Source organism: Propithecus coquereli, unplaced genomic scaffold, assembly GCF_000956105.1.
Source record: "Propithecus coquereli isolate 6110/MARCELLA unplaced genomic scaffold, Pcoq_1.0 Scaffold314, whole genome shotgun sequence".
NCBI classification, from domain to species: Eukaryota; Metazoa; Chordata; class Mammalia; order Primates; family Indriidae; genus Propithecus; species Propithecus coquereli.
This window is the reverse complement of record NW_012148775.1, coordinates 3,543,400-3,570,114: the sequence shown is the minus strand read 5'-3', so window position 1 is coordinate 3,570,114 and position 26,715 is coordinate 3,543,400. Positions and strand designations below refer to the sequence as shown.

General features: G+C 47.5%; 2 protein-coding genes across 3 annotated transcripts in view; one reads left to right on the top strand and one right to left on the bottom strand.

The window, feature by feature from the left end:
- KCTD10 (potassium channel tetramerization domain containing 10) overlaps positions 1-10,880 on the top strand; it is a 29,604-nt gene extending 18,724 nt beyond the window's left edge. Inside the window, exons 4-8 of one of the 2 annotated variants that reach the window (XM_012650198.1) lie at positions 583-669; positions 977-1,029; positions 2,431-2,626; positions 7,748-7,968; positions 10,648-10,880. In XM_012650198.1, coding sequence (XP_012505652.1) covers positions 583-669; positions 977-1,029; positions 2,431-2,626; positions 7,748-7,968; positions 10,648-10,726 — 636 coding nt within the window. In that variant the 3' untranslated portion in view covers positions 10,727-10,880. Of the gene's footprint in view, positions 1-579; positions 670-976; positions 1,030-2,430; positions 2,627-7,747; positions 7,969-10,647 lie in introns of both variants that reach the window. The other variant, XM_012650197.1, reaches the window with a different exon arrangement.
- A 92-nt stretch (positions 10,881-10,972) lies between these two features.
- The window catches only part of MYO1H (myosin IH), a 48,183-nt gene continuing 32,440 nt past the window's right edge, over positions 10,973-26,715 (bottom strand). Inside the window, exons 18-30 of the mRNA XM_012650169.1 lie at positions 23,430-23,543; positions 22,114-22,190; positions 20,679-20,747; positions 18,682-18,766; positions 17,864-18,023; positions 16,847-16,930; positions 16,041-16,134; positions 15,800-15,855; positions 14,834-14,969; positions 14,373-14,443; positions 14,139-14,236; positions 13,009-13,108; positions 10,973-11,801 (exon numbers count right to left, since the gene is read on the bottom strand). Of these exons, the coding sequence (XP_012505623.1) occupies positions 11,778-11,801; positions 13,009-13,108; positions 14,139-14,236; positions 14,373-14,443; positions 14,834-14,969; positions 15,800-15,855; positions 16,041-16,134; positions 16,847-16,930; positions 17,864-18,023; positions 18,682-18,766; positions 20,679-20,747; positions 22,114-22,190; positions 23,430-23,543 (1,168 nt within the window). The 3' untranslated portion in view covers positions 10,973-11,777. The remainder of the gene's footprint in view (positions 11,802-13,008; positions 13,109-14,138; positions 14,237-14,372; positions 14,444-14,833; positions 14,970-15,799; positions 15,856-16,040; positions 16,135-16,846; positions 16,931-17,863; positions 18,024-18,681; positions 18,767-20,678; positions 20,748-22,113; positions 22,191-23,429; positions 23,544-26,715) is intronic.

Below are 26,715 nucleotides of genomic sequence, written 5' to 3'. Positions count from 1 at the left end.
CACCTTGCCATTCCCCGAGGCTAGATCACACCACCAAGTACTGCTAGAGATCTGGCCTACTGTTCACTGGACTTCACTCTCTTTAGGTCTTCTGCTTGCTTGCCCTCCTTGGGCTATGTGAGGTTTTCTTTTTTTTTTTCTTTCTTTCTTTCTCTTTTTTTTCTTTTTTTTTTTTTTTTTTGTCAGCTGACCTTCTTCCATTCTTTTTCTCTTATGAGCTTATACCTTTTTTAAATTCCTCTGCAGTCATGGTAGCGGGATTTTAGGAACTTTTGATTAAATCGTCTTTCAGCTGCCACGTTGAGGGCTTAGTTTCGAATGGCTTCCTGGGCTGTGGGAAATGTGTCATCATTGTTAGTATTTACTGAGCACCCTGGCATGTAAGGGCTATAGCTGAGGAGCAGGATTACTGGAAAATTCAACTCCTAGTCTTCTCCTTTCTATTTCATTGGTGGTAAGAATCCTCCCGTCTTCCCAGCCACAACTGCCCCTCACCAGAGCCTGTCTTTGCTCAGCAAGCTAGCTTAAAAAATGCGATGCTGGACAGGCCTCCCAGGCTGAAAGCATGTTTTGTTCCAGCAGAACAAAGATACTTACGAGCCTTTCTGCAAGGTTCCTGTGATCACCTCATCCAAGGAAGAACAAAAACTTATAGCGACTTCAAATAAGGTATGTTGGAGGCACGCTTGTGGAATTTCTTTTGCTACCAGAAGTAGAGATTCTTCTGAATAAGTTTTGAAATAAAAGCATGTGTAATTGCCTGAGCAAGGCCCGAGAAAGCGTTCTGGGTGGGAAGCTACAACTCATCTTGTGTTCCCCCTGCTTTTGGGTCACGTTGGCCCCCTCTGCAGCCAGCAGGCTCTGCTTGTCTGCCTCCGCTGCCTCGGGGCAGGGCTCTCGCCCTGTGGGAAGCGAGTGGTTCATTGCGCCTGCATGCCAAGTAACTCTCTTTTTCCTTTTTTAAAATAATCCACAGCCAGCCGTGAAGTTGCTCTACAACAGAAGTAATAATAAATATTCATATACCAGGTAAGGCATCAGCCAGGAAAGACATCTGCACTCCTAGGGAAACCTCCACTTATACCAGCCAGGCCCAGCTCCTCTTGTTCCGTTCAGATGAGGATGACCCCTCTGCACCTCTGTAGTGCCTGCGTGGATGGATGGATAGATAGGTAGAACTTAGAGATATAATTCACACATACCATAAAGTTCACCTGTTCAAAGTATACAGTTCAGTGTTTTTTAGTATATTCACAAAGTTGCGTAGCCATCAACACTAATTCTAGAACATTTTTTAACACCCCAGAAAGAAACTCTCTACTCATTAGCGTTCACTCCCCATTTCCCTGGACCCCTTTCCCTTCCCCCCCCGAGCCCTAGGCAACCACTGATCTATTTCCTATCTCTATGAATTTGTCTATTCTGAACATTTCATATAAATGAAATCATGTGGCCTTTTGTGACTGGCTTCCATCACTTAACATAATGTCTTCAAAGTTTATCCATGTTGTAGTACGAATCAATACTTCATTTCTGTTTATGACAGAATAACATTCCATTGTATGGATAGACCACATTTGGTTTATCCCTTCATCATTTGATGGACATTTGGGTTGTTTCCACTTTTTGGCTATTGTGTATAATGCTGCCATAACATTCACGTACAAATCTTTGGACACATGTTTTCATTTCTCTTGGGTAGATAAACCTAGGAGTAGCATTGCTGGGTCATATGGTAACTCTAGGTTTAGTTGTTTGAGACCTCCCAAACTGTTTTCCAAAGTGGCTGCACCATTTTACATTCTCGCCAGCAATATATGTGGGTTTTAAGAACGCCTTTTGGCTCTTGGGAACATGTAGCTCTAAGGTTAGCTCCTAACCTTGTCGGCTTCCTTGTGAGCACACGTGGCTCCTCACCGAACTGGGCTCTGGATCCATTTTGATGCCAGGGGATCTTGAGGGATATAGGGGGCATTTAATGAGGGTACTCAAGATCCTTACAAAGATCTATGATAAACAGCCTCCCTTGGGCAGTGCCATACTGCTCTTCATGTGGGCTGGTGAGGCTCTGTCATCCACCTGGTTCTGTGCCCAGAGGCCCGGTGGCTCAGCATTCTCTCTCTGGCTGTTGCAGAGCTGACACTCAAGCACATTGGGTAGAATCACAGGCTTGGGGGCCAGAACTATCTTTCGAGAGGCCTGGCTCTGCCACTTACCAGTTTTTGGCCTTGGGCAATTACTTAATTTTTCTGACCCTCACTTTGCTTCTTTAAGCAATGGTGATTGTGGTGCTTTTCTCATGGGATTATTGTAAGATTGAAATGAGATAGTGAAGAAGTTGGACTCAGTAGGGCCCTGCACATAGAAGGGCCCAAGAAGGGGCGGTTGTTTTTACCAGCTGTGGTCACCTTATCAAATGCTCTTTTACAGCAATTCTGACGACAATATGTTGAAAAACATTGAACTGTTTGATAAGCTGTCTCTGCGTTTTAATGGAAGGGTCCTATTCATAAAGGATGTTATTGGGGATGAAATCTGCTGCTGGTCCTTTTATGGACAGGGCCGCAAGATTGCTGAAGTCTGTTGTACCTCCATCGTCTATGCCACTGAGAAGAAACAGACCAAGGTAAGAGCCTTGAGAGGACAGTTCTGAGTGGCTGTTCTGAAATATGTACTTGTTGAACTTCCTTTAACTTGAACAAAATAAACTTAGGGAAAGGCTTTAAAATGCTTTTCATTGCCTTGTGGTTGCTCGTCATTAAAATATTCCTTATCTTTTAGGCCTTGGAAAGATCCAAATGTAGGTCTTGGAGAAACAACAGCATTTCCCTTCTGAATCTCAGCAAGTAGACAGTCATACTACACCCAGATTCCTTGGCCATAAACATAGGTCTAGATTTACTCTTACATCCATGGCTGTACCCTGCTGCCAGCGTTTTCTCTACCTGACATCAGCGCTGTTCCTTACCTTCCTCCATGTGACATCCTTGCCCACCAGCATGGCCTCATATAGTCTCACTCATCAGAGGAACTGTGCTGCCTTCAAGATCTTGACCTTGGCTTTCTAGTCATGACTTACTACTTACTTGGCATCTGTCTGTCGTCCTCTTACCCACTGACCTGGAGCTTCCTTCCGCTCTTTCCTAGGGCCTGTTTGGAGTTCCTTAGCTCCTAACCTTGTTGGCTTTCTTGGCTCCCTGACTGAGCTGGGCTCTGGATCCATTTTTATGTCATCCTTTCCAGACCAACAGGCTCGACCTCTCCCTTGACTTGTGCCACCTTGCCATTCCCCGAGGCTAGATCACACCACCAAGTACTGCTAGAGATCTGGCCTACTGTTCACTGGACTTCACTCTCTTTAGGTCTTCTGCATGCTTGACCTCCTTGGGCTATGTGAGGTTTTCTTTTTTTTTTTTTCTTTCTTTCTCTTTTTTTTCTTTCTTTCTCTCTTCCTTTCTTTCCTTTCTTTCCTTTCTTTCTTTCTTTCTTTCTTTCTTCTCTCACTCTGTCAGCCTGGCTAGAGTGCAGTGGTGTCATCATAGCTCACTGCAACCTCAAACTCCTGGACTCAAGCGATCCTCCTGCCTCAGCCTCCCAAGTAGCTGGGATTACAGGTGTGCACTACCACACCCGGCTAATTTTTCTATTTTTAGTAGAGATAGGGTCTTGCTTTTGCTCAGGCTGGTCTTGAACTCCTGACCTTAAGCAATCTTTCTGCCATGGCCTTTTTTAATTTTTTTTATTTTATTTAATTTTATTTTTTATTTAATTTAATTTTATTTTTTTGAGACAGAGTCTCACTGTGTTGCCTGGGCTAGAGTGCCGTGGCGTCATCTTAGCTCACAGCAACCTCAAACTCCTGGGCTCCAGCGATCCTTCTGCCTCAGCCTCCCGAGTAGCTGGGACTACAGGCATGCGCCACCATGCCCGGCTAGTTTTTTCTATGTATTTTTAGTTGTCCAATTAATTTCTTTCTATTTTTAGTAGAGACGGGGTCTCGCTCTTGCTCAGGCTGGTTTCGAACTCCTGAGTTCAAACAATCCGCCCGCCTCGGCCTCCCAGAGAGCTAGGATTACAGGCGTGAGCCACCGCGCCTGGCCTATTTTTTTTTTTTTATTATTAATCACACTATATACCCTGTCATTTCTTTTTCAGCCTAAGAGAAACATGACAATCTGATTACCAGTGGCATGCAGCAGGTCTGCTGCAGAACTGGCCTGCCTCCAGTCCTCCTCATACAGTCTCTCAGGTTATTACCGTCCCCACAGCTCTAGGAGGCACAGAGTTCTGCATGGTTCTGGAGCTGGCTGCAAGCAAAAAGCAAATAAGAGAAAATCAGATCATAAAGTAGAAACCAGAGTCTCTTCTCTTTAACTTATTACTGAAAATTTAAGTCATACACCGAATTTATTTTTATATTTTTGTGGAGACCAGGTCTTGCTATGTTGCCCAGACTGGTTTTGAACTCCTGGCTGTAAGCAGCCCTCCCACTTGGGCCTCCCAAAGTGCTGGGATTACAGGCGTGAGCCTCATACACAGAATTAGTAGGGCAATGATCTTCCATGTACCCATGACCCAGCTTCAAGGGCCACCAACTCAGGGTCACTCCTGCTCAATCTGCTCCCCCTCCCCAGCATTCACAGGATTAAATTGACAACATATTCATAAGTATTCAGAATCTATCCAAAAAGGGTATATTTTGTTTTAAGATAGCCAAGAAGGGGAAAACACTGAGGCTTCTCTTTTTTTCCCCCACAGATACCAGGGAAAGGGCCCAGACTCATTTGCTTCCCTTATCCTGTTAGCAAGGCACCTCATCCTCTTTTGTCCTATGGCTTTTTTTAAAAGGACTGTGAATTCCTCCAGTAACTAGATCCCCCTTTTTGGTCATGGTTTGATTTTTGTAATATACCTGGGTTGCCTCTACCCTTGGGTATTTAAAAGGATAGTCATCATATTGATTAAGCTTTAAAATATTAAGACTGCTCATTTTTAGAGCTTAACAGGGAGCAAAGAGATTTAGAGACCATGTGGTCTGATCCCAGCTGTTTTGAGATTAGCAGATGGGTTCCAGAGCGAGCCTGTAGTGGCGTTTGTGAACCTGGTTAGTGGCAGAGGCAAGATGGGAGGCCAGGGCCCCATTTCCATGGCTCCTTTTGCTCTGCTGTCTGTCACTAAGGGCTTCTTCGTTTCTCCAGGAGAAGCCTGTGACTGGCTTTCCAGGGAGCTGGTGTCAGAGACAGCTGCTAGTGAAGGAACAGGTTCCTGCTTCATTCTAGCCCGAGCCTCTGGGAGCTGTGCTTTGGGGCAGAGACTCACGTTTTGTTTCCTCAAGTCACTATGCCGATGTCCCATTTGGGTTCGGGGGCTATTTTTTTTTTTGGTAATAATTGGTATCTTACCTTCTGTGATACAACATTCCAAGTGCTTTACTAATTCTTTTAATATCATTTAGCTGTCTTTTGTGGTTCAATCGGAAAGAGTGTGACGTGCTGAAATTAAAGTTTAAGCAGGTATTTCATACATATCAATACGTTGTTCATTTGGTTCCTAGTTCCGATTTGCTGGGGAGTAGGTGGTAAGGAAGCACGGAATTCTGCCCTTTAGTGAACGTTTTTCTTTCTGTTGCAGATTGTATCACTGCTATTGTCTCTTTCCTCTGTCCTCTACACTCTGCTATTGAGCCCTTCCAGTGCGTTGGGTTTTTTGTTTTTATGTTTGTTTCCGTTATTGTATTTTTCAGTTCTAAAGTGTTCATTTGGTTCTTCTTTTTATCTTCTGTCTCCTTGCTGAGACTTCCTATGTTTCCTTTTGCTCTAAGAGCATTTGCCCTTACTTGCTGAAGCATCTTTATAATAACAGCTTGCAGGACTTTGTTAGATAATTCCAACATCTTGTATCATCTTGGCACTGGCATTTACTTTTCCCACAGGAGTTGAGATTTTCCTGGTTCTCCATATGCCAAGAAATTTTGAATTGTATCCTGGGCATTGTGGATGTTATGTTACAGCGCTCTAGTCTAGGCCTTGTATAAATCCTAGGGAGAATGTTGATATTTTTGTTGTAGCAGGCAGTTGACCCGGTTAGGTTCAGGCTACAAGTTCCACCAGGCTTCTATGGGTTGTACTGCCAGTGACAGTTCAGTTTCAGAGCTTTCACATCTGTCCCACTTGTGTGCCATGCTGTGGCCAGTCCTGGGCAGTGTCTGTCCCAGTGTTCAGTTATTACAGTCTGTGTCTGCTGTTGAGGGGCAGAGCCTGCAGCTGGGGGTGAGTCTAGGAGTTCTGTGCAGTTTGCTTTGTCAAGCGCCCCCTCCTTCACAATCTCCTCAGTACTTTAATCTTCCCCAGGGCTCTCGTTTTTTGGTTGTCTGGCCAGAAAGCTGGTTCTCTAGTTACTCTGCCACCTACTTCCTGTGACTATGCCTCTATCTGGGGCCAAGCAGCATGAAGATAGGAAAAAAAAAGCTGTGGGGAGCCACCCTATCCTCTTGAGACCACAGCTCTTCTTGTCAGAAAGGAAGGTCCCCGCCCTCCACTTTGACACCTGTGGCCTCTGGTTGCCACCACAGCCACTGCTGCCTCCGATTGCTCGGGTCTGGAGTACAAGAAAACAGAGAAAATAAAATCAGATTTCCCCTCATGCTTGCGTGTTAGACTCTATTGGCTCCTCTGGTCACCAGAGACCTTCTGGAGCCTTCTCTGTCCCGGTGCCCATTTCTAAGTTTCAGGCTACATGGATGCCAGCAGTGGTAAACTCACTGCTGGTTTGGTATTACTTCAAATTCTGGTCTCTTCCCCCAGTTTGCCTGCAAGCTGTGTCTAAGATCTTTATTCACTGCTCACAGTCCTTGGCTAGCTGCTGTGTGCATCTGTCCTGGCTTTGCAGCGTCGGTGAGGAAGACAGGGGTAGAGTGTGCTTACTCCATTTCTCCTGGAACCAGAACCTCAGAGTTCAGCCCTTAAAGCAGAGTCTAGTCTGTGAGTCAGATGTGTGGGGCCCACTGTGTGGCCCTTCTGTTGACAATGCCTTAACCCTGAGGGGAAACAAAGCAGGAGGGATCATGTCCATTTCATGAGGGTCCCCAGGCAGTCCCTGTTCAGAGAGAAAGCGGCTTTAAGGATCCCTCGAAGGTGTGGAAGGACTGACTCCTGTGCCAGGTTGCAGCTCTGTTAGCAGCAACGTACTGGGAATGACCTAAATGTCCATCAGAGTGAAATGCGATTCACCATTGCATTGTTGCATTCTTTGTAATTCCCTGATGTGGAATGATCTCTAGGCTAAGTTAGGTACAAGCTGGACAACGTCAATCCAGCTACTCGGGACGCTGAGGCAGAAGGATTGCTTGTGGCCAGGAGTTCGAGACCAGCCTGGGCAACATAGTGAGACCCTGTCTCTTAAAAAAATAAAAATAAATAAAAAGTACATAAGAATGTGTGTAATGGGCCACCTTTTGTGTTTTTAAAAATGTGCGACTATGTACATACACACATTTACATGCACAGAATCTCTCAAAGAAGGCAGGGTGATGAGAAGCATTGCCTATTTCCCTGTGTGCCCTTGGTCTCTTATAAATTCAGGGCCACGTGTGTTGCCTTTTGAAAATAACTAAAAATAATAATGAGTCTTTAGTGGAATCCCAGGGACCTGATTTAGCCTGACGGCCCTGCCCGGAAGTACAGGTGGCAGGGGTGGTGGGCTGTGTATTATGCTAACTTACCTGTCCTATATTTTTTTTCAAACATAGGTTGAGTTCCCTGAAGCCCGGATTTATGAAGAGACCCTGAACATTTTGCTGTACGAGGCCCAGGATGGCCGGGGACCTGACAATGCGCTCCTGGAGGCCACAGGCGGGGCAGCCGGGCGCTCCCACCACCTGGATGAGGACGAGGAGCGGGAACGGGAGCGAATTGAGCGTGTGCGGCGGATCCACATCAAGCGTCCGGATGACCGGGCCCACCTCCACCAGTGAGCAGGCGAGCTGACCCAGCCACCCTCCTCCCGCCGCCCCCTCCCTCCCCCCCATGCCACGCTCGGATCCTACGTGGGCTCCTGGGCACCTTCCACTTCCCCTCGAGCCCGTTTTGTAACAAGCCAGATAATTATTTTGATACTTCTTAAGAAGGTGAATTGATCGTCTCAACCCAGGTCTGTGCAGCCCTTTTGTTGAGCAAGCTGTGTCTAAGGTCTCTACTTTTCATGAGAATCCGGGAACCTTTGGAGCCAGGCTTTCTTGGTTCTCAGAGGAAAAGTATGAATGAGCGTGAAGTATATATGAGAACTTATGTTTGCAGTATTTATTTTTGTAGGTGTTGACGATGTATTTGGGCTTTTGGGTGACACTCTCTTAAGGGTTCAGTTTGACAATTCCAAGAGGAGTTCTGCAGTTGGTGGCCACCAAGGGTGTCCGAGCTCCCTGTTTCATATATCACAACCCTCCAGCCCCAGCAGGTGGGCTCCTGGTTCCTGTGTGTTTTGCCCCGGCACAATATCCACTGCTTTGCTCCAAGTTCATTCCGCCACGTGGTTTTGCGCCTCGACCTTGATGATGATTGCAGCTTGTAGCAGTGGAAATGTGACCGAATAAGCCTCTGAGTTGTCGTTACTAGTGGAGATTTGGGTGCAAAGCTTTCTTTAAGGGGCAAGCCTTTTGCTGCCTTGACTGGTCTTTGGTTTAGTGCTGGCTGCCTAGGAGCAGAGTGTTCCCTGGCGGTGAGTGTTTAGTCTGCTCCTGGCTCCTTCAGTTGCTCTCCTTGTTGACCTACTCGGTTCCAGGAAGGCCATCTGACCCTGTGACTGGCATAGCTCACAAACTACTCCTCCAAGGGATCGGTGCCTTCCCCATGAAGCTGGGCTTACTGCTATAAGTGGATGCCCTACCCTTTGCTTAGAAATTCAGTGTGGCCCAAACTCTTTGTCCTCCCCCTGCATGTAAGCAGGGACACCCCTGAAATACCAGCCCCTAAGGAGCTTCCCTGATGTAAACACAGCCATCACCTGGCGATCCCCTTCTTGTCTTTGCCTCTGATTCCAGCACAGTATAGAGTGGCCAGCAGTGTACAGGTTGAGAGAATGCGCAGATACCTTTGGGTCTGGTTTGTGTCAGTGTTCCTGTTTGTGTAAAGGGATGTGTGCGACTGTTGATGGGGGAACGTGTGCTTGTGGGGCACAGGTGGCCTGCGCTGGAGTCTGGCTGTCTGCCTGGTGCTCGTGTAGGACGGATGTTCTCGGTTACCTACCTCCCGGCTCCTCTGCGCCTGCAGAGGAAGAGAAGTGAGTCGTGAGTGATCTGGGTTGTTGAGACTAGAGTAGGTGGAGTAGTTACAAGGAGATGTGCATGTGTGTGAGGTGATGGATGGATTTGCTCATCAAGGGAATCGTTACAGTTTTATACCAAAGGTATTAACACGGGCAGCCTTTGACAGATGTAGTCCAAAAAACGAGTTTATATTTTGAAACGGTTTTTACAGCTTAGACTTTGTACGTACTGCCCTGTCTGTGACAGTTGTATGCCTTTATTTTGTATCCAGCAGCAAAGCCTACAATAAAACTGTAAAACAATCATGACTGAACGTAAAAATCATGCATTGGGTAGATACTTTTTAAACCATTGTGTGGGAAACTTTTATATTAGGCCATTTGGATTTTATTAAGTGCTATGAAAAGAGGGCTTACGAAATAATGTTTCATAAATATTTTATACTGTTTAAGTTTTAAACACCAACCCTTTTGGGTTGTACTTTTTTAGAACGTTAAAGTGAATGTCAGTGCTGATGTTTTCTGTAGGAATGGAAAAGCCATTGTATAAATTGTTTTTTAAATGTTTGTGTGAAGAAGTTGTTTGTGGAACAATCTGTTTTATTTTGGCTTCTATGCCTTATGACCTAATATTTCTGGCAGCTCTAACTTCACTTTTCTTCCAGCTTTGCACCTGTAGTTTTAGATCTTTGCCTTTTCAGAATATGCACAGGTTCATAAAACATTCCGTGGTGAGTGATACCGTTAGCTGCATATGGCCGTGAGCTGGCAGACCGTGTTGGCTGGTCCAAGCACTTATCAAATATACTCTATAATATGGAACTGATTTTTCTTATGTTAGCACTAAGGGCAAAAGTCAATATTTATAATTTAAGAACGATCCAGGTGAAACACTGGCGTAAAATTTGGCAAAAAGAGTAAGGTTTTATTACACTGTAATAGCTTACAATTTAAAAAGCAGCAGCAGCTTTTAGTCTGTTGTGATCAACTAAGTCATCTGATTGTGGTGACTGGGAGGTTGTACCCAAGACAATTCCTTACAAAGCTGCTTCTGTCACCCTCCTGTAGTGGATTAGCTGGTTGATCCCTGCACAGGTACCCCAGCCCCCTATTCAGGTGTATTTGCTGTACCTTATAGCAGCTATTCAGGACCGAAGTGTGAACAACACTCAGCCCTTCCTGTCCAGTATGTGCTATTTTTAGGGCTCTACCCAACGTCACTGTAACACATTTAAGTGTCGTTAATTAACCTTTCTGTCTCTTTGTGCTAGGAAAAGATGCTGTAAGTTTTAGAAGTAGTCACTGTATGTTGTATAAGCATTTGTGGACATATGTAAAATAAAAATCATATAATGCTTCTATTTAAATCTGTTCTCTGGGTCTTTTCAGGAATGCCCAGCAACACCGAGCCATGGAAGTACGGTTTACAGCAAGGCAGAGCCCCTACCCTTCTACCTTACCACCGTAAACGTTGCTCAGCGTGGAAAGGAAAGATGAGTCGTTTTTCTGTAGCATGTGAATTTAAACACAGGTAGTCTTGGGTCAAAGGTGGTCTGGCTTGTGCAAAAGCAGAATGAATCAGCTGGTGTTACCACTGATTTTACCACTGATTTAATATTGGGGGTGGGGACTCATCTCGCCATCTGGGACCTAAAAGACCCCATAAGAAACATAATCAGAAACATTTCCTTGACACTTCTGAGTTCCATTTATTTAAAGCAAAATTTGAATTTTGTGGCTTTATAAAATTTCCTTTACTCAGATCCCCTGCTGCCACACAGTTCGAAACCAGTCACAAAGATGCTTTTATACCACGTTTAGTGTTATGCATTTGTATGATAATCATACTTTTCAAATTTGTATTTTACAATAATTTGTATTCATTCATTTTCCCGCCTGCTTGTTCCAGTTCAGGGTCTCAGGGGGCCTGAGCCCATCCCAGCAACCCAGTGCACAAGGTAGGAAGCCACCCTGGCCAGGATTCCACTCCACTGCAGGGCACACTCACGCTGGAACCACAGAGCTGTACCAGCGCACATCCAGGGCCTGTGAGAAGAAACCCTCGCAGACATGGGGAGAATGTGCAAACTCCACAGACAACTGTGGCCAGGAATTTTTTTGTCATCAAGGTTCTAATGATTTTACTAGAGGACCTGCTGTACATAAGATTTCACTGTGTCTCAGGGCAGCCTGACAAAGGTGGAGAATCTTGCCCACTCCATAGTGGTGTGTTGAAGTGCCCATCGTCAAGTGTAGGTACTACTGGGAGTATTGAAAACCACCCCTTCAGGTGACCTGCCAGTGCTCCCGGAGGCAGGCATTTTAACATGGTGCCCCAGGGCAGCTGGGGTTAGGCTTTGGCATAACATGCCCCTCAGTTCTTCAGATGCGATTCTCCCCCCAGTGCTGCTGGGATCTTTCCTTGAAGGCGGAGCTAACTGGATCAAATTCCTGCTTCCTTGGTACTTTCCTCAGTTGGAGCAAAAACGGTGATGGGAGAGGTCAGACGTCATCCTCTATCAGGACTTCCTCCGGACCGACACCTGGGAGAGAGGTACGAGTCGGTTTGGAGACCTGTCAGCTCCCTTCGAGGGGAAGGAAGCAGTTATCACCTCAACTGTCACCGTCAGCAAGGTGGGTCTGGATGGGCCGTGAGCTGCCTGTCCCCACACACCTTAAGACACATCAGAATTAGAAAGTGGCTCACTAAGTTCCACACTGGCATCTTCAGCTGGGGCCCACCAGGGAGAAAGACAGACACTGACTCCAAAGGAGAGGTAGTAAGACAGCACGTAAACTGGATATAAACTTACAAGGTGATTTTTTCAAAGTGATCCTTATTTTCCTTGTCCCTGAAGGAGTTGGGACAAGTATGCTGTAAAAGCTACTGTACTATTTACATTCATAAAATGATTTTATAGGTAAATAGTGTAAGTTTAACTGTATATGAGATTATTCCCTGTTGATAGACCGTTTTTAATTGGTTTGTATCAATAATTCTCAGCATAAAGATAAAATACATTTTAAAGGTTCAGCTCCTTCTGCTTTTAACATGTCATTTCCCTGCAACATTGGATCAAAACAAGCTCTGTATACTACCACTTTCCAGCCCGGACCCAAGCCCAGGAGTGGAGTCAGGGAGGGCAGAAGCTCCTGCGTGCTCAGGTTCAATTTCTTCATAAGATGGCAGTGGTTCCCAAACCTCCATTAGGTCTGGGGATCTCTCACATGCCAGAGCCTAGGGCACACCCCCAGCCAATAAGTCATTGTATTTGGGGGTGGGGCACCAACGTCCAGTGCAGAGCCAGGTTAAGGAGGCATAAGGCCTTCTCCATCCCCTGAAAGGTTGGACTTTGACGTTTAAAACTGAACTATTGAAAGTCAACTCCTGGTTCACTGACGACTAAACTTTTCCCTTTTCTTAGTTTCATGCTCTGTCACTGTGGGTAGAATACAGTGGCAGGATCATAGCTCACGGCAACCTCAAATTCCTGGGCTTAAGCAATCTTCCTGCCTCAGCCTCCCAAGTAGCTGGGACTACAGGTGCTCACCACCACTCCCAGCTAGTACTTTTTCCCCTTTTCATTCAGTGTTTAAATACCTCTGGGAACAATTCCTGTCTTTCAGATGTAGAATCAGGATTGGGGAGAAATGAACTAGCTTCTGATTCTAGTCAATCCACAGGACTGCAGTTCGTAGAATATTCTCATCTAAACCTGCCTACCTTCCTCCCCAGGTACAACTACTTACCACTGTTAACTGTCCATTTTTATCTTTATAGATTTGTTCTTCCGGTCCAGTGTCGAAAGCTATTGTGCCTTCTTTTCCAGGGCTAATATAAAACTGTAAACTTAAAATACACAAAGTGACAAATTACTAACATGTTCTGTTTTCTTCCGCTACCCTTAAAGTCTGCAAAAGAAATTCACTTATGAAACTTCGGTAGTTTCAAGATCAGATTCCTGATTTATTGCATGTTTGAGCAATGCAAAGAAGAAAAACCCTTTTTACAGCTGGGCAACTGGTATGTTCTATAGTTACTCTGAAGGTGATTAACAGATTCAAAGTGCCAATTTGATGCCGAAGCACCACCCACACGTCTTCATGCTGAAACTCGTGGGACAAACATTTTTCAAACTAGTCAGCTCTCTCCCTATTCTACTTAAGATATAAATTTGCTCATCAAGTAAAAACTTGGAACAGCACAAGTATGAGAGAAAAGAAACAGCTCTGCAGGCTAGTCTGCTTCCAAGGGGGCTCTGGGAGCACATTGCCACGAAAGAATCAAGCCTGGGCCTTAGAAATCTGTGCCCCATCACCGACAAGCTCCGCAGCCTCGGGCCTGCTGGCTGACCTCCCTGTGCTCCACTTGGCCTTGCCCATGAAACAGAAAAGCCGGCACCTACTTAAGAGTTACTGAGAGAATTAAATAAGAATAGTATATTCTGTGCCAGGTGGTTTCCTTTTATATCCTGATCCACCAGCACACCTGTGGCCCAGTGTGCTCCAACAACTGTCCCAAGGGGTACCCACACCAACAGTGTGGCTGTAACCTGCTTGAGCCCAGAGGTCCACCTTTTACACAGGGACAACTTCCCTCAGGAACACAGCTACCTCCTTTGCAAACTATATGGGAAGATTATTGCTTCCTGAGGTCAATGAGTGATCACTGACCTCTTCACTTCTCTGGAGCCCGAGAGCACAGGGATGAAGACAGGGAAGGGTACACCATTACGGGATCAGCCCCTACCCCAAGATGGTGCTCGCTTGGTTTGGAGGGAAGGGGCAGGTGTGGGTGAAAAGATTAACATTGCGTCTTCCCTCATCTGTTAACAACCATTGTAACACTGACTTCCTGGGCTGAAGATGAAGCCACCTACCTTCCTTGAACAACATTCACAATATTCTCCTTCTTGACCAGCATGACGAGTTTAGTAACTGCTTCAAAGACGTGTTCACACTGTAAAATGGCATCCCCCTGAGGTAGAGAGGCCGCAAGGCAGGGTTTACAAGGAAAAACACTCAGATGCTGAGGTTTCACAGCGGGCAACTTAACGTTTGCCAGTGGGCTGTTTTCCCCCCTCTTTTAGCAGAGACTGGTGGCCATCAGTTACCTTGTGCTTGTTGTCCTCTGGAGAAACATGAATGACTAAGATTCCATCGCTCAGATTGCTAGTGGAGACACCTTAAGACAGATCCAGAGTTAGAGGCCAGGACCTGCACAGCTTGACCTTAATGCAGAAAGAAGAGACGCGCCCAGGGGCTCCCCAACCTCATGCTTTTCTCTCCTAGCTGGGCCCAGTGGGATGAAGGGCGTACTCCAGAGATCAGCGTGCTATGGGGCTGTGATCCGAGTAAAAAGGTCATTACAGAAGGTGACTATTGGCCAACCTGGATACTTGAACGAAGGGATGCTGTTGATATTTACACCAGAAGAGGAGGCCCAGGCCAGGCTGGGCAACATCAGGCTTTATGGGCACCTTGTACTTGTGTCCCCCATTTGAGAGCTTCGCTCCTGGTCTTTCCAGTAGCTGAGTCAACTCAGTGAACTGTCTGAAGATTGCCCACTTCTTACCTTTGAGTGCCGAGTACTCTATTTTCTGCTTGATTTTGGCAAGTTCCACCACATAAGCTGCTTTCTGAGTAAGAATGAGTTGCCGCTGCCGTGCCTTGAAGCCTTTCCTGTCGTATTTGATGACCGGGATGCCATACTGCAAGGAGGTTACTGTCATCGAGGGGAAGGTTACCACGTGGCAGGGGGGTGGGCAGAGTACTTGCTGCTCAGACTCCAGCAAAGTTACTGCAAGCACTCAGAGAGGCTCAAACAGATTTGCATTTTTTTTCCTGCACCCTGGCTCTCTGCGGGGTAGGTTTTGATTTAGTTCCACCTTCCTGCATTGCCCTCTGAGAAAGTCAAGGCTAAGACCGGCCTCCCGGGTCTGTCCTCAGAGGTCAGAGGGTTGGAAACCTTCAGAGCCAGAGGGTTGTCCAGGCAAGTAGCACAGGCTCCAGGGAACCAAAAGGGGCAGAGAAGCCGCCGGAGCACATGGTAAAGGCAGATGTTCACCTGCTGCCATGTGCCAGGCCGCGGCCCGTTGACTCGTCCGTCCTCTCAGGGACCCTGTCATCCACAGTCACAGAACGTCAGAGGTACCGAAACCTCAAGTAACCTGCTCAGGAGCTCACAGCCACTGAGAAGCCAGTGTCTGCACCCGGGCACTGTGCCACACTGCCTCTCACTAATATGGGAGGTTTCGTGGTTAAGTCCATGGCTGCGTTTCATTCAATTTTGTAGGAAAGCAAACAAAGACAGTTTCCAGGGTGGAAACAAATGGACCCTAAGAACAGCAGCGGGTCTCTAAGTGTCACGCATCCCCCATATTCCTACTTAATACTCAGAGTGTCGCAGTTGAGAGCCCCGGCCCACCCAGCTGTACCCCTGCATTTAAATAGTGCTTCTAGACACTCTTTATGGAAAACACACCCCATTCTCAGGCCTCATAAGGGACTTGTGTTTGTGGCTGAGGACACACTGCCTTACCTGGATTTTCTCATTGCTAATTAGTTGAAGCACTTTGGGGTTAATGTCTCCTTCATCTAGGGAGGGAACGAGAACACCGTGAATCGTTACTAAATACTAACCCTGGGCAAAGCCACTAGGATCTGCTTTTGCATGTTCCTCTGTGCTGAGGTCTCGGCTGGGGAAATAGCTGGCAGGACGTGCTACAGAGCCAAGCATCTTCCTCCGACTTTTTTTAAGAGCTGGGAGGCCAAGTACTTACCTATCCGACTGTCGGCAAAGGGTTGCTGCAAACTTTCCACATAGCCTTCCTTCTTTCCCCTGAATAGTTCACTCGTAACCACCTTTTGCTGCATCTGGTAATACATTATTAAAAGGACAAAAATGGTATCCCGGGGCTCTCTGGGATAGGGGAGCTTTAGCCCCACGCTATTATCATGTGTTTTGTTGGCTAAGCTGTAGGAGGAACACGTTACTGGCTTTGGCCAAAGTGCTGTAAAAATTATACCCGTAGAGACTGGGGTTGACAATTCTGCCGGTCCCCTTACTTGCACTGGTTTCCCGAAAGTGGGAGTTTTCAGAACTTCAGAGATTGGCAGGCTTTGTGAGTAAAGTTTTATTGGAACACAGCCACGCCATTCATTTACATGTTGTCTGTGGTTGCTTTCTCACTATGGCAGCAGAGCCGAGGAACTGCAACAGATCGTGTGGCCCCCAAGGCCCAAAATATTTACCCTGTAGCTCTTTACAGAAAAGTCCTACAGATTAGCATCAACAAAACCAGACCTTCAGCAGAAAGGGGTCCTGCATGCTTTGCAGCGCAGGGGCCATCTGGATTGTTTTCATGGTAACAGTAGGAGCCATGCTGATAACAACAGCTGACATTCATCGAGGGCTCTCTGCTATGTGGTCTACACTCAGGCTCAGCGCATCTGTGAGGCCTGGGACTAGCCTGGCCCTGGGCTTATAGGTGAAATGACGGATGAGGGCTTCTGACACAGTGTAGGACCAGCACTTCCCCCCACCCCCACTCCAGGGTCCTGCCTCCCTGCAGACACCACTTCCTACCATCGCTTCCCGCTCGGCCGTGATCCCGCGGCAGTACTTCCGCACCAGGTTCCTCACGCACATTTCCCTGAGCAGATCTGACGCCTGTGTGGAAAACACACCACTTTTCCACCTGCCTCGCTCACACCCTGTCTTGGGCTGTGATGACCAAAATAGAAGTTTTGAAAACACAGTTGAATTCAGTTTGATTTAAAGTACAACATTGATATTTTATAGTCAAAGCCACTAACCTTCCAATCTTGCTCTAACTTCTCCCTAGTGCTTAACTAGTGGTTCTCAAACTTGAATGTGTTTATGAGTCACCTGAGGAGTTGGCTATGAACAAGGTTCCTAGTGGATCCAGAGTAGAGCCCAGGAATCTTATAACAGACCCTACGTTCCAGCCACAGGGGGTCCTCAGATCATCTTTTGAGAAACACTGTTCTAGGAAGGCTACATCAAGAATAGAAACCATTTGTTGGCCCGGCGCGGTGGCTCACGCCTGTAATCCTAGCACTCTGGGAGGCCGAGGTGGGCGGATCGTTTGAGCTCAGGAGTTCGAGACCAGCCTGAGCAAGAGTGAGACCCCGTCTCTACTAAAAATAGAAAGAAATTGGCCAAACAACTAAAAAATAGAAAAAAATTAGCCAGGCATGGTGGCGAGTGCCTGTAATCCCAGCTACTTGGGAGGCTGAGGCAAGAGGATTGCTCGAGCCCAGGAGTTTGAGGTTGCTGTGAGCTAGGCTGACACCACGGCACTCGCCCCAGGCAAGAGAGTGAGACTCTGTCTCAAAAAAAAAAAAAAAAGTAGAAACCATTCGAAAGTGCTTTGTCCAGCACACCAGACCTCCACTGGCTTTATAATGCTAATTAAGGAGATCACAAATTCTAAGGAGTTAAATTTCTTGTGCAACATCCTTGCAAGGAAGTGCTTTGCTAAGGCAGCTCTTTCTAGCCAAAGGGAGGCAGCACAAAGACACACAAGAGGCCAGCTCCATCCGCGCCCACGTCACATCAGAGTCCCACATCTGTCCTTACGTTTGCCAAGATGCCAGGGGGCCTCAGCCAGGTCTTGTCCAAGACGTTCTTTGGAACATGGTACCGAAGATTCAAGATGTAATTCTTGCGCACAAACACTATAAACTCCTCGTTGTCAGGACAAAGGGGTTTATTGCGATTGATGAATCCTTTGATAAACCTAAAAAGGGAAATGTTTTGTTAGTTTCTCTGGCCCATTTCTTCACTGAGGTTTATGTTCTCTCATTTGATTGATTCAAAGGAGGCCAAATGGTAGAGATTGTTTAAGTGACCACACAGGCCAGTCTGCCCCAAAGATAGGTTCTGTTTCACCCACACTGCTTATTGTTTTGAGTAGCTTGAATTAGTTGGCAACTTAGAAAAAAAAATTGGGAGGTCTTCCATAAAAGCTGGATTCAGCTTTCCTCGAGTGATCTGGTAGCATTGGCCCAAGGCAGCAGTCAACTGGAACGGAGTAATTACTGTCCCCTTTGAGATGGACTGAGCGTTCCAGTTTGCCGCAGTCTCTACCTTCCCCTATTGTCTTATCCCAGCTCATAGGACTTACTCGGCTTGACCTGCCCAGCCTCAGAAGGCACTTGACTGTGATTTTTGAGCCAGGCTGAGACAAATTGCAAATGTACAAAGTTGTGACTGCCATCAAATTCGGGAGCTCAGAGCAAAGAGATAGGACTGAATTCCTAAGGGCATCTTGGAGGGAAGATCTCCTTTCTGCACGAATCCAAAAATAGTCAAAAACTCAACCACATGCACGACCATCCTTTGCAGCACACCAGTGTTGAGTGGGTGCCGCCTCCCTGTTGTACTCGAGAACTTACTTTCTGATAATCTGCACAGCCCACTTTCTCCTCTCAGCCTCCCTCCGAGCCAGGGCTCCGCGCCAGTAGGTTTCCAGTACAATGGCTGAAAGAGTTCACTGCTGGCATTAGAAGGTGAGCACAATCACATTTAAATACAAAAGGCTTCTCCAGAAGTATTCACCTGCTCAACAAACATCTGGACGCCCACTCAGCACCCCGTTAGCCCCAGAGATGCAAAGTTGGATGAATGTGGTCAGTTCTTACCTGGGGGCGCCCAGATAGACAACTGAACCAGGGAGACAGAACAGAGGGTGCTGTGGGAAGCTTCCAGAGATGCCCCCAAATTATAGGAGAGGGTCAGCTTCCTGGTGCCTTTTTCAGGGAGAGGGGTGGTACTTGTGCTATTATAGATGAGTGCTTTGATTTAGTTGTTTACATTTAAAAATTGGGATAAACTGGAGCACACAAAAACTAAATTCTGGCCGGGTGCAGTAGCTCATGCCTGTAATCCTAGCACTCCAGGAGGCCGAGGTGGGAGGATCGCTTGAGGTCAGGAGTTCGAAACAAGCCTGAACAAGAGGGAGACCCTATCTCTACTAAAAATAGAAAAAAAAAAAATTAGCTGGGTGTGGAGGCACATGCCTGTAGTCCCAGCTACTCGGGAGGCTGAGGCAGGCAGATTGCTTGAGCCCAGGAGTTTGAGGTTGCAGTGAGCTATGACGACGCCATAGTACTCTAGCCCCAGCAACAGAGCAAGACTCTGTCTCAAAAAAAAAAAAAAAAGAAACAAACTAGATTCTGGCTTGTCTCCCAATTTTTAACTGCTTCAGATTTTTTCAGTTATTCAAAATTTTAAAACGCTTTTCTCTTATTGTTCAGAGCAGTATTGTCTCTATGCAAAAACAAGCAACTGCAAACAAGAAACATCCATCAACAGAACAGCTAAGCTGTGGTATACTCATGCAGCTCAGGGGCCGGCAAACTACAGCCTGCCGCCTGTTTATGTAAATCAAGCTCTATTGCAACACAGCCATGCCCGTTCTTTGAGCTACTTCTGTGCTAACAATGGCAGACTTGAGTAGCTGTGACAGAGACCACATGACCCAAAAGTCTAAAATATTTACTATCATGCCAACCTCTGCTATAGTGAAATACTATGCAACAATGAAAAGGAATCAATCTACACACATCTGGTTGAATTTCAAAAACAATTTGGAGTCCAAAAATGTCACCAAAGATACCAAAAATATAATTTAAGTTCAACACATGCCAAACTATAAATATATTTAGAGATATATCCATAGATGGTAAAACTATAAAGAACAAGTCTTTGTGGTTATGACAACAAAATTCAAGAGAGTGGTTATTTCCAAGAAACGTGTGTGTGTGGCCTAGGGTGTTGTGTGCGAACATCACTGGGGAGGGACAAAAGGGAGGGGTTTCAAGAGTACTTGAAGACTTTTTCCAGAAATTTTTTCTTTAAATCTGCTCTGTTGTGGATCAAATAAAACATGCCTGGGTGGCTGGGTGTGGTGGCTCACTAGTGTAATCCCAGCAGTTTGGGAGGCAGAGGTGGGAGGATCGCTTGAGGCCAGGAGTTTGAGACCAGCCTGGGCAACATGATGAGATCCTGTTTCTACAAAAAATAGGAAAATTAGCTGGGTGTGGTGGTGTCTCAGGAGGCTGAGGCAGGAGGATCACTTGAGGCCAGGAGTATGAGGCTGCAAGTGAGCACTCTAGCCCAGGAGACAGAGCGAGACCCTGTCTCAAAAACACAGAAACAGAAAGCCACGCCCTTGGAACAAATACAGGCCACGGCGTTAAAATGTCCAGTTAATCAGGTGATGAGAAGAGGCCCCGAACTGGGCCCTGAGGCAGCCCCACGCGAAGGCTTCGAGGACAGGTGAGGGGAGAGAACTCGCAGTGCGCCTATGTCCCCAGGTGCCGAGTGGGTAAGGAGGGGAAGGCTGCGACTCTGGCCGCTGCTCCCTGGCGAGTTTCTGTTTAATTCTCACCTGCTCGTCTCTTTTTCACGTATTCCCTCCTTCCTTGGCAGCCTTTGTACGTGGCTTGAATTCTCGCAACTTAAAATAAAAGAAAGCTTTCGTTGAAATGGCTTTTCATGAGTGCGTCCTGTTTGTGGCTGTGACCTCCAGGAGGGGGCGTCAGAAGGGGGCCTTAAAGGCCTGTGATGTAGGGACGACACGGGAAGCCCATTCGGCATCGCAGAAGCGACAGCCGGCTGGTTACGCTGCGCCTGGCTCCCAGCCGCTGCCCGGTGACCAGGGTTTCCTTTCGGCCTTTCTCTTTCCTTCCCCAGAGCAGGGAACACCCCAGTGGTGAGAGCCCCCGGTTCCATGGTAAGCGTTACATTTCATCCTCACGCCCCACCCCATAAGGTGGGCACCCTCAGAACTTTAGACACATGGGCACAAAGGCTGAGACAGCAAAGACACGTGCCAAGCTCAAGGCAATGTGGCTGCCAGGGAGGAGTGTGAACCCAGGTCTCAGTGACCACAAAACACAGCCCTCGGCTTCTCCATCCCACGTCCCTCCCTCCACACAGCGACTAAAGTCCCACCAGGGGCCAAGCTCATCGAGGGCCTCACAGACCAACAGCATCGTGTCCCCTGGGAGCTGCTTAGAGACGCTGACTCAGGACCCCGCGACCCGTCTGAGTCAGCACCTGCCCTCCAACCAGATCCCTGGCGATCAGTGCCCACCGCTGTGGAGGTCGCACCACGAGACCCACGTAGAAACCCCAGCTCTGCTGCTTACTAGCTGTGTGGCCTTCAGCAAATTACCACCATCTCTGTGCCTCAGTTTCCCCAAATGTAAACTGCGGGTGATAATACCTACACCTCATAGGTTTGTTCTGAGACTAAAAGGAGATCATGGTATAAAGGACTTAGTGTGCATCTGGCACACAGCAAGGCTTCAGCTCACTCAAACGTAGTCCTTGACAGACCAGTTGTGATTTCGAGGGATAAGCCCCCTCTCTCCAGTCATTCTGACTTTTTAAATTTTTGCATTTCTGCCCCCCAGCGCCCCCCCTCCCCGCCACCAATCCAACTTTTCTCATTTTACCGTTCACAACGAACACCCCGGCTGCAGGCTTTGAAGCTGTACCTTCCAACATCAGATACTAAGACAAATGAAATTTTTAAAACCTTCATTTAAGGGAGATGGTCTCCCACGGTTTTAGGTCTTAATGGTGCACAAGAGTCCGATCCAAACTAGAACTGAGACGGCACACGATGTTTTCGTTTCTGCCTGCATCCACGGCTGCCCCCCAGACATTCACGAAGGCATAAATTCACTCGTATCCTATCATAATCCCACCTCTTGTTCCTGGCTTCCAAAGCAAGTGCTCCTAACATTCTATCAGACACCCATGTTTAAGACTTGTTCATTTCATACTCTGTTGAAATGAGGGCAGAAAAATCATACCTAATTGCTGTTTACTAAATTCAAAGGCATCTTCGGTTGCAAACAGAGTTCTGGGGAAACGAATGAATATTTTGGTTCTAGAAGTGAAAAGAAATGTTTTCATTATTAATCAGTCAGTCACCATCTGTAGTGAGTGGAACAGTGTCCCCCACCCCCCCAATTCCTATCGACACAGAACCTCAGCATGTGCTCTTATTTGGAAATAGGGTCTTTGCAGATACGATTAAGCTAAGGAGGGAAATGGGGTTGTACTGAATTAGGGCGGGCCCTAAACCCAATGAGAGTGTCCTTAGAAGAGACGAAAGGACAGAAAGACACAGGAAAGCCCGGGTGAAGATGGAGGCAGAGATTGGCGTGATGCGGCCGCAGAAGCCAAGGAGCCACCAAACGAGCTAGAAGAAGCAAGCAAGGATCCTTCCATTGATGATCCAAAAGGCAGCACAGCCCTGCCGAGTCCTTGACTTTGAACTTCTGGCCTCCCGAACTGTGACAGGATGAACTTCTGTGGTTTTAAGCCAGCCAATTTGTGGCAATTTATCACGCAGCCGCAGGAAATGAATGCACCATAACTTGGAGTTGCTTCCACTTATGTTCCTGGGCTTTAAATGGTGATACAAAGAATATGGACCCAAGTTTAAGAGAAGATCCCATTAACCAACCAGCAGAAGAAATTATAATACCAATACTGATCCGGGATTGCCGGCCCCAGCCCTCTGCCTTGGGAGGGACAGTTCCCAGGGCAGCCACCGGGGGCAGCAGCGTGTCATGCCACGTGACCCACGGCCCCACCCCAAATTATGGAATCTGAGACAGACACAGACCACCTCTGACCTCCACCCCCTGCCTCCCTCACAATGTGCTGAACCTGATTCCCCTCAGGGGTTTGGATCGAATAAGTAACTGATTGTCAGAACAGGAGCCTAAAGATAGAGGCCAAGGTGGCCATAGACAGCCACGTACAGGAGTTCGGAGCTGGCAGGGAGGACCCACTGAGAGATTCTAAGGCAGAGATACATTTGAACGACAAAAGAATCTAAGCACACAGAGGTAACGTGGTCCACCCTGGTCCCCTCTTCATTTTGCAAACAAGGAGGCTGAGTCAAGTTTAGAACCCAGGGCTCCCTTTGTAACTTCATCTCCGATGGGCAACCCTACAGACCTTCCAACCATTCAGAGCTGCATTTAAACTGGAGAGAAGCATCTGCTTGTACATCTACATAAATGCCTAGGAGATGGGTCTTCATGCTCTGGCTGGATACAGATCAACGCGCGAAACACTTCGATGGCACAGATTTGGCGGTATGCTGGCCACTTACCTCCCTAACTTGTATTCCTCGGGTTTGTAGCCGATGTATTTGATCAGCCGTTCTACGCCCTCTGCTGGAGGTCCGTGCCAGTGCGGCCAGGTGTCAGGGCACAAGGACTTGTACCTGTACCGGGAGAGGAGAGGGACATCTAGAAGCCATGGTGGTATCTTTCTCTAGCCCTCTCCCTGGCCCAGAGCTCTGCTTAGCTCCGCCGGGGCGTGTCGGCCACTCGGTGCATGCAGTCGTCTCATCACTCGAACGTCCTCGAATTCAAACATACACACTTGGCAAGAAGTAAGAGAAACTGTTTCAGTAGAGTGGGCGGATTCGCTTGTCTTCACAGAGCAATGAAGTCATCAGACACAACCCAGGTGACTCAATTCCACCCCTAGGGATCTACCCAAGAGAGGCGACACACGGATCCACTCGAAAACGTGCAGTCGAATGTTCGTAGCAGTGTGATTCGTAATAGCGGAAAGGTTGAAGCCACGCGAACGTCCATCAGTGGACACTGAGGAGGCAGACAAATGCAGTCCAGCACTATGCTTGGGAAGTGACAGGGATTTTTTCCCAAGGGTAGTTTTGGCTCTGATGATGACTTAAGCACCTATGGACTGAGATTAAAAGCAACACAACTGGACCAGCTGGTCTGGAACAAGACTGCCTGGCCCAGCTCAGGAGCTGGACACATCATTTCACCTCCTTACCTGTGCAAGGTGAACTTTATTTTTTTTAAGATCTTGCCATCACCTGGGCTGGAGTGCAATGGTGCAATCACAGCTCACTGCAGCCTCGAACTCCCCGGCTCAAGTGATCCTCCCACCTCAGCCTCCCGAGTAGCTGGGACTGCAGGTGTGTGCCACCACACCCGGCTGGTTATCATGAGGTTTAAATGAGATGATACGGAAAGTATTCGGCACAGTCCAAGACGCAATCGTCGTTAGCTACGGCGTTCCCATTACACTTCCCCACCCCTGCTTGTAATATTTTAAAATTGTAATATTTTTAAATCAAATTTTAAACTGTTAAAAGCATTTTTATTTTTCTGGAATTATACTTTATGAGCGAGTCCTTTAAGGGTGTCAAGTGTCACGTGTTCTTCCTTGATCACCTCCCTCCGTGCTGTCTCAAACGCCACGGCGCAAGATCATGCCCAGACACAGCCTCCAGAACTCCAGGGAGAGCTGGAGAACTCAGGGTCTCCACCCTCCAGGGAACGCAGCGCCCTCAGGCCCTGCTTCTGCCTGCGTGGACCGCACCCAACACCAGCACGCCCAGTCGCCCAGTCGCAGCTAGACTGACGATGGGGAGACGCTCTCGGTGCCTGCAGGCTGGAGGGACTTTTCAGCTCTAAGATATGGTCGCTGCCTTGTCAAGGGAAGTGGTGCCAGGCAGGGTGCAGCCAGTTAGGGTATCTCCAGCCCAGGCCTGTGGGCCTCCCCTGCCTCTCTGCCCTCGGCCACTGAGCTGCTGCCATGCCGGCCTCTCAGCCCATCCTTGGGCCTGCCCACCCCCCACCTCCAGGCTTCCTGCCTGGATTGATGTTCCCTGAATGCTGGGGACTGAACTGAATGTTTGTGTCCCCACAAAATCCACATGTTAAAATCTAATCCCCAACGTGATGGTGGTGTTAGGAGGTGGGGTCTTTGGGAGGTGATTAGGTCACTTGGGTGGAGTCCTCATGAATGAGATCAGTGCCCTTCGAAAAGAGGCCTGAAGCCGGGCGCGGTGGCTCACGCCTGTAATCCTAGCTCTCTGGGAGGCTGAGGCGGGCGGATTGTTTGAGCTCAGGAGTTCGAGACCAGCCTGAGCAAGAGCGAGACCCCGTCTCTACTAAAAATAGAAAGAAATTAATCGGACAACTAAAAATATATAGAAAAAATTAGCCAGGCATGGTGGTGCATGCCTGTAGTAGTCCCAGCTACTTGGGAGGCTGAGGCAGAAGGATCGCCTGAGCCCAGGAGTTTGAGGTTGCCGTGAGCTAGGATGACGCCACGGCACTCTAGCCCAGGCAACAGAGTGAGACTCTGTCTCAAAAAAAAAAAAAAAAGAAAAGAGGCCTGGGAGAGCTCGTCTGCCCCTTCCACAATGTGCGGACACAGCCAGAAGGTTCTGCCCACGAACCAGGGAACTGGCCCTCACCTGACACCAAATCTGCCAGCACCTTGATCTTGGACTTCCCAGTCCCCAGAACTGTGGGAAGTAAATTTCTGTATTTTTATAAGCCACCCAGTCTGTGGTGTTTTTTTACAGCAGCTTGAATGGACTAAGACACCAAACACCCTCGTGGCTTGCTCCCTAATTCGGACAGGCCTTTCCTGACCCCCTTACCTGATGAGGGAGCCCCACCACTCTCCCCCTACCCAGATTCATTTTTCTTCGAAGAACATATCCCCGACCTGACCTTATACAGTCCTCCTCCGGTATCCTCCTGGGATTGGTCCCAGGGCCCCCAAGGACAGCAAAGTCCACAGAAACTCAAGTCCCTTATGTGAAATGGTTCAGTATCTACATCCTCCTGTATACTTTATCTCTAAATTACTTATAATACCGAATACAATGTAAATAGTTATAATGTATTTTTAATTTGCATTATTTTTATTGTTGTTTTTTTATTGTTTTTTTCCCCTGAATATTTTTGGTCCACTGTTGATCGAATCTGTGGATGCGGAACCTGCGGCTAAGGGGGGCTGACTGCGGGTCTCTGTTACCACTCGTCTCCCCGCTAGAAAGCAAACTCCATGAGGTCAGGGGTGGGGTCTGTCCTGTTTTCTGCTGTGACCCCAGGACCTGGGACAGTGCCGGCTCAGAGCAGCTGCTCGCTGGTATTTACAGAAGGAATGAATGAGCCTCAGACAGCAGCAAAGGTAAAAAAAATAAGATGTATGAAGTTCAGCGACGTGCAGGAAAACATTGTGTGTGTGTGTGTGTGTGTGTGTGTGTGTGTGTGTGTTTGCGGGGTCAGGGGGTCGTGGCTGGTGCTTCCTGCCATCTTCACCAGAAACTGGATTCAGAAAAATGGATGGGATGAGGGTGAATGGATGACAAGTGGCTGCTGGGCAAAGACAGTACATCTGGGGGGTGGTGGTGGGGAAGCAAATAGTCGGGCAAGTCTTCAAATGATTAAACTCAAAACCAGATATCGGCCAGGTGCAGTGGCTCACACCTGTAATCCTAGCACTCTGGGAGGCCAAGGCGGGCGGATCACTCAAGGTCAGGAGTTCGAGACCAGCCTGAGCAAGAGCAAGACCCCGTCTCTACTAAAAATACAAAGAAATTAATCGGACAACTAAAA